Below are 7649 nucleotides of genomic sequence, written 5' to 3'. Positions count from 1 at the left end.
TATTTAGACAGGGAGTCAATGCTGAGACCAAGGTGTCTTTATTTAGACAGGGAGTCAATGCTGAGACCAAGGTGTCTTTATTTAGACAGGGAGTCCATGCTGAGACCAAGGTGTCTTTATTTAGACAGAGAGTCAATGCTGAGAACAAGGTGTCTTTATTTAGACAGAGAGTCCATGCTGCTATGACCCGGCCTGCAACCAGACTGGTGAACACTTACAATACATCTCATAGCTACAGTAGGAGGAATGTAAGGTAATAGTTGATTAAATTATTTCTAACATTTTTTTTCTAGGCAAGACAATTTCGAGATCGACCTAAATAATTAAAATCGGCATGAGGGGGGTTCACCACCTTTGTGGAGAGGGAGCACACGGGCCGCCTCGAAACTCCGGAGATAATCGTCAGATTAAAAATGTGTGGGGAGAACAAGTATTTGATACACTGCCGATTTTGCAGGTTTTCCTACTTACAAAGCATGTAGAGGTCTGTAATTTTTATCATAGGTACACTTCAACTGTGAGAGACGGAATCTAAAACGAAAATCCAGAAAATCACATTGTATGATTTTAAAGTAATTAATTTGCATTTTATTGCATGACATAAGTATTTGATCACCTACCAACCAGTAAGAATTCCGGCTTTCACAGACCTGTTAGTTTTTCTTTAAGAAGCCCTCCTGTTCTCCACTCGTTACCTGTATAAAAGACACCTGTCCACACACTCAATCAAACAGACTCCAACCTTTCCACAATGGCCAAGACCAGAGAGCTATGTAAGGACATCAGGGGTAAAATTGTAGACCTGCTGTTAGGAATTTTGTTAATAAATAATTAAAACAATTTCTAGCTTTAGATAAAACTATAACTAATTGAACTCTGCACGCCTGGTGAAAAGAGATTTGTGTTGTGGGTTATAAAATAAGCAGAAGGGGTCGTTAAACTATGGTTGAACTGACCCAACTTAGCCCTGAGATGTTTAGATAAGGCAGTGGGTAACTTTTTTTTACGTCTTCCATTATCTTGAGTTGTCTGCTAAAGTGGTAATAAATTATAGTGAGCCTTCAGGAGAATAGATTATATTATGTGTCATGTGTGTGCGCTGGGAAGTTGGAATGAACTTTTGAACCTGTTTTCTATTAGTCAGGACAATGAGACTTATTCTGTAACCTATGACGTCATATCTTGTATATAAACCTGTTGTTTATGATCAAATGGTAGCGTGCTCCGAGAATAAATACTATTACCTAATTTTAATAAGACTGTATCCTGTCTATTTTATGTTAATAAGTATCTTACAAATTCTTATAAATTGACAGATTGAATTTAATTAATGAGTACATTAGAGGAATGATTTAATTCCTCCAACACCTGTACAAGGCTGGGATGGGTTACAGGACAATAGGCAAGCAGCTTGGTGAGAAGGCAACAACTGTTGGCYCAATTATTAGAAAATGGAAGAAGTTCAAGATGACGGTCAATCACCCTCGGTCTGGGGCTCCATGCAAGATCTCACCTCGTGGGGCATCAATGATCATGAGGAAGGTGAGGGATCAGCCCAGAACTACACGAAACTACACAGCAGGACCTGGTCAATGACCTGAAGAGAGCTTGGGACCACAGTCTCAAAGAAACCATTAGTATACACACTACGCCCGTCATGGATTAAAATCCTGCAGCGCACGCAAGTCCCCCTGCTCAAGCCAGCGCATGTCCAGGCCCGTCTGATGTTTGCAATGACCATCTGGATGATCCAGAGGGAGGAATGGGAGAAGGTCATGTGGTCTGATGAGACAAAATAGGAGCTTTTTGGTCTAAACTCCACCGCCGTGTTTGGAGGAAGAAGAAGATGCAGACACCCCAAGAACACCATCCCAACATGAAGCATGGAGGTGGAAACATCATTTTTTGGGGAGCCTTTTCTGCAAGGGGACAGGACGACTGCACCGTATTGAGGGGAAATGGAGGGCCATGTATCGCGAGATCTTGGCCAACAACCTCCTTCCCTCAGTAATAGAATTGAAGATGGGTCGTTGGCGGGGTCTTCCAGCATGACAACGACCAGAAACACACAGCAGGAACTAAGGAGTGGCTCCGTAAGAAGCATCTCAAGGTCCTGGAGTGGCCTAGCCAGTCTCCGACCTGAACCCAATAGAAAATCTTTGGAGGGAGCTGAAGTCCGTATTGTCCCAGCGACAGCCCGAAACCTGAAGATCTGGAGAAGGTCTGTAGTGAGGAGTGGCGCAAAATCCTGCTGCAGTGTGTGCGAAACTGGTCAAGAACTACAGGAAACGTTGATCTCTGTAATTGCAAACTAAGGTTTCTGTACAAATATTAAGTTCTGCTTTTCTGACGTATCAAATACTTATGTCATGCAATAAAATGCAAATTAATTACTTAAAATCATACAATGTGATTTTCTGGATTTTGTTTTCGATTCCGTCTCTCCACAGTTGAAGTGTACCTATGATAAAAATTACAGACCTCTACATGCTTTGTAGTAGGAAAACCTGAAAAATCGGCAGTGTATCAAATACTTGTTCTCCCACTGTACGTTTTTAAGCAAGCATCTAGCACATCACAAGTAGAAAGTTGTTGAAATGAAAATAACGGTTCACTAGAAGTTGACTGGAAAGAAGGGAGAGTGAAAGAAGGGAAAGAGTGAAGGAGAGAGGAAAAGAGAGGAAGGAAGAGGAAAAAATAGCAGAACGTACCACTAAGGTCGCAGAAGACGACAGGAATGTGAGTCTCCATCCCAGGAACAGGAACTCTGGAACAGGAGAATTAACCAATCAGAACACTGGAGCTCGACAGCCCCCCCCCCCCACACCCTCTCACCTCTCTGCGGGGGCTCAGGGATCCCGTACCAAGCTGAAGGTACAGGACGGCGTTACTTCCTCTGTCAGGGTTAGACGACATTCTAACAGCTGGGCCTCCCTCTCCACGTCCTCCTCTGACTTACTAACACACAACATTATTCACTGATGTATAGTCTTGTCAAACTGGCTCAACAGAAAGCTCCAAAGAGAGCGAATCAGACAAGAGGCTATTGAATCTGGACTGTCAGAATGTACAGGTCATCCAACACGCTCTGCTGTGTAATGTAACACCCTGTGTGTAATGGTAACACGCTCTGTGTGTAATGTAATGTGTGTCGTGAGGTCATCAACACGCTGCTGTGTGTAATGTAATGTGGTCGTGAGGTCATCAACACGCTCTGTGTGTAATGTAATATGTGTGTCGTCGAGGTCATCTAAGACACGCTCTGTGTGTAATGTAATGTGTGTCGTGAGGTCATCAAACACGCTCTTTGTGTAATTAATGTGTGTCGTGAGGTCATCAACACGCTCTGTGTGTAATGTAATGTGTGTCGTAGGTCATCACAGCTCGTGTGTAATGTAATGTGTGGTCGTGAGGTCTTCAACACGCTCTGTGTGTAATGTAATGTGTGTCGTGAGGTATCAACACGCTCTGTTGTAATGTAATGTGTGTCGTGAGGTCATCAAACACGCTCTGTGTGTAATGTATGTGTCGTTGAGGTCATCACACGCTCTGTGTGTAATGTAATGTGTGTCGTGAGGTCATCAACACGCTCTGTGTGTAATGTAATGTTGTGTCGTGAGGTCGATCAACACGCTCTGTGTAATGTAATGTGTGTCGTGAGGTCATCAAACGCTCTGTGTGTATGTAAGTGTGTGTGGGTCAGCTCTGTGTTATGTAAGTGTGTCGTGAGGTCACAACACGCTCTGTGTGTAATGTGTAAGTGTTAGTCAGGGCTGACCGGGCTTTTGGACCGTCTTCTGCAGGTGCTGGTCCAGGTACTGTTGCCTCTTAGTGAGGGTGGTCAGCCACTGGTCCTCAACCTCTCCATGATCAACTTCCTAACACACACACACACACACACACACCTCAGCTCTATCCCTCCTATATAGTCAGATTCTCTTCTCCTACACAGACTCCACACCTCAGCCCGGGTACTATCTGATCTTGTCAATAAGAACAACATTTTCTGTTTTGGTACGGTGTACTCAACTGAAAAACCCTGTGACTACTTTCCTTCACTCAACTGCACGGGGGAGAATCTTCCTCATACTCACTGGGAAATTCTCTCCTTCACTCAACTCACGGGGGAGAATCTCCTCCTTCACTCAACTCACGGGGGAGAATCTCCTCTCACTCAACTCACGGGGAGGATATCCCTCCTTCACTCAACTCACGGGGGAGAATCCTCCTTCACTCAACTCACGGGGGAGAATCTCTTCTTCACTCAACCTCACGGGGGAGAATCTCCTCCTTCACTCAACTCACGGGAGGGAATCTCCTCCTTCACTCAACTCACGGGGGAGCAATCTTCCTCCTTCACTCAACTCACCGGGGGAGAATCTTCTCTTCACTCAACTCACGGGGGAAATCTCTCCTTCACTCAACTCACGGGGAGAATCTCCTCCTTCACTCAACTCACGGGGAAGATCTCCTCCTTCACTCAACTCACGGGGAGAATCTCAACCGCATTTCCTTTTCCTTCCCCTCTCCTCTCCTCCTTCTCAAAGCCCTTTGATGAGAAGGTCAGAGGGAAGGAACCTCTGACCTTTCAACCCAATGGGCTTTGAGAAAGAGAAGAGGAGTGAGACACGAGGAGTCAAGGAATACAATTGAGATTCTCCCATGTTCTCAGACTACCATAAACGGTCCAGTCAGTGTTACCTGATAGCTGTCCACGTCCTCATCCGCAAGGTCGGGCCGCCCGAACCTCCACGTTGCCGATGGAAACAGAGAGGACGTCTGTGGCATGAGAGGCATGGTGCCGAGTCCTGTACGACCGGATCTCCACCTGAACACGACGAGACTGGCCCTGAGAGGGAGAGACAGGGTAAGGTTAGAGACTGGCCCTGAGGAGGAACAGTTCAGGTAGAGACTGGCCCTGGGGGTGAGGGACAGGGTTCAGAGTTAGAGACTTGCCCTGAGAGGGAGAGACAGGGTTCAGGTTAGAGCTGGCCTGAGGAGGAGACAGGGTTAGTTAGAGCACTGCCCTCGGGAGAGAAGACAGGTGTTCGAGTTCGTTAGAACTGCCCTGGGGAGGGAGAGAATATCGCGTTCAGGAGAGACTGCGCCTGATGGAGGGTATGGATACGAGGGGTTCAAGGGTTAGGACTAGCCCTGGGGAGGGAGACACCGGTTCAGTCACGAGGCACTGGCCTCTTGCTGGAGGATTGCACGCACGTTCAGGTTAGAGACTGGCCCTGAGGAGGGAGACAGGTTCAGGTTAGTACTTGCCGCCTGTAGAGGGAGAGACAGTGCGCAACTTAAGAGACTGGCCCTTGAGAGGCGAGACAGGCTTCACTTATAGTACTGGCCTGACGGACGTTATGCTCCTAGATAAACCTGGCCCTGAGTGAGGAGGACCATCGGTTCAGGTTAGAGACTGGCCCCTGGGAGGTGGAGACAGGGTTCAGGTTAGAGACTGGCCCTGGCGGAGGAGACAGGTTCAGGTTGAGACTGGCCCCTGAGAGTGGAGAGACAGGGTTTCAGTTTAGAGACTTGGCCTGGGGAGGGTGACAGGGTCAGGTTAGAGAGCTCGACACTGGGACGGGGAGACAGGTTTCAGGTGTAGGACTGCCCTGCTGAGGAGCAGACAGCTTCAGCGTTATATTGCGCGCCGGGTATCTGATCACCACGTTTCATATCCGTGACTTCGTCCGAGTTGAGTCAGTACGGGTTCAGCGCAGTTAACACACAGCTAACAACAAACCGATGGTGAAGCCCGTAAGAATAATCACCTCAGGTTAGACTAAGAGTGGTTGTCCGGATACTGAACCGTCACCGCACTCACCGAGACTTCCGGCCACCGGGTCTGTAATCGGACCGTTCATGTTCAAAATGGCTTATAGAGACTTCTTATGTGCGAGGAGGAACATCGGGTTGATTGTTATAGAGCTGGCCCTGGGTGAGGGAGAGACAGGGCCTTGCAGTAGAGACTTGCCCCTGGGGAGAGAGAGGCAGGTTCAGGTTAGAGACTGGCCCGGGAGTTGAGACAGGGTTCAGGTTTAGGACTGGCCCTGGGAGAGAGAGACAGGTTCAGGTTAGAACTTCCCTGGGGACGGTGGAGAACAGGTTCAGGAGAGACTGGCCCTGTGGAGGTGGAGAACGGTTAGGTTAGAGACTGGCCCGTGGAGGTGGAGACAGGTTCAGTTAGAGACTGGCCCTTGGGAGGGAGACAGGGTTCAGTTAGAACTGGCCGAGGAAACTGGGGAGGAGAAGGCGGTTCAGTTAGAGACTGCCCGGACGGAGACAGGTTCGGTAGAGACTGTCCCTGGGGAGAAAGACAGGGTTGCAGGGTTAAGAGACTGCCCTGGGGAGTGAGACAGGGTTTCAGGTAGAACTGCCTGGGGAGACAGGGTTCAGTTAGAGACTGGCCCTGGGAGAGGTGAGACAGGGTTCAGGTTAGAGACTGGCCTGGGAGGAGACAGGGTTCAGGTTAGAGACGGCCCCTGTGGAGGTGGAGACAGGGTTCAGGTTTAAGATGGCCCTGGGGAGTGGAACAGGGTTCAGGTTAAGACTGGCCCTGGAGGTTGAGACAGGGTTCAGGTTAGGAGAACTGGCCCTAGGGAGAGACAGACAGGGTTCAGTAGAGACTGGCCCTGTGGAGTTGAGGACAGGTTCAGTTAGAAGACTGCCCTGTGGAGGTGGAGACAGGGTCAGGTTGAGACTTGTGCCGCAAGTATCACAACTTCACTACTAACATCGATACACATCAAGATAAAAACAACTCGGATTGTAAATCACTCCTCAAGAGGGGCAGCACAAAACACCACTGTCTACTGCCCACAGAAAACTAGCTACCTGTCTGAGTTGGAAAGATGCCACCAGTGCCTTACGTCCTTGTTGTAGGACCTCTAACATGGTAACTCTCCTGCTTCATTCAGCTCCAACACCTCCACCCACAGCTGCCAGTCTACGAGTCCACCTTCACTCCACCTGGTTCACACACACGTATATCACGGACAGTGTGAATCAAATCAAAGCTTACCCTATCGCCAGAACATTTTCAAACATGTGTAGAACACAACACAAGTGTGCTTCACAGGAAAAAAACTGAAAACGATTTACTCACATGATCACATTCCTATGTTTGATTCAAAATTGTGAGCTTCAGAATCTAAAATAACACCTAGATTTTTTATCTTGTCGTACTTGATCCTTTTACCCGCGAAACTAAACTGTTACGGCCAGATTCTCTCCTCCGTGATTTGGCTCCAACATAAGTAGCCTCCAGTCTTGCAGATATACACAACCCACCTCCAGTCACCGACTCCACTGGTTACACACCAACCCACAGCTCCAGTCACCTCGACTCACAACCTGTTACATACCAACCCACAGCTCCATCACCTGACTCCACCGGTTAATTACCAAACCCACCACTCTCTACCCTCACCTGACTCGCCACCTGGTTACATACCAACCCACCACCAGTCACCTGACTCCACCCTGGATTACACACCAACCCACAGCTCCCAGTCACCTGACTCTAACCGGGTTACATACCACCCACACACCAGTTCAACTGACTCCACCTGCTATTACACCAACCCACTAGCACCAGTCACCTTGACCACCTGGTTATACACCAACCCACAGCTCCAGTCACCGGA

At 48.2% G+C, this 7649-nt stretch overlaps 1 protein-coding gene across 1 annotated transcript in view; it reads right to left on the bottom strand.

Annotated features, from left to right (window-relative positions):
* LOC112073571 (kinesin-like protein KIF13B) overlaps positions 1-5403 on the bottom strand; it is a 26352-nt gene extending 20949 nt beyond the window's left edge. The window contains 5 exon segments of the mRNA XM_070440201.1: positions 2712-2765; positions 3779-3878; positions 4702-4722; positions 4724-4849; positions 5380-5403. Of these exon segments, the coding sequence (XP_070296302.1) occupies positions 2712-2765; positions 3779-3878; positions 4702-4722; positions 4724-4849; positions 5380-5403 (325 nt within the window).
* Between the last annotated feature and the right edge of the window lie 2246 nt (positions 5404-7649).

This window comes from Salvelinus sp. IW2-2015, unplaced genomic scaffold, assembly GCF_002910315.2.
Source record: "Salvelinus sp. IW2-2015 unplaced genomic scaffold, ASM291031v2 Un_scaffold2302, whole genome shotgun sequence".
NCBI classification, from domain to species: domain Eukaryota; kingdom Metazoa; phylum Chordata; class Actinopteri; order Salmoniformes; family Salmonidae; genus Salvelinus; species Salvelinus sp. IW2-2015.
This window is presented reverse-complemented; position numbering and strand designations above follow the sequence as displayed.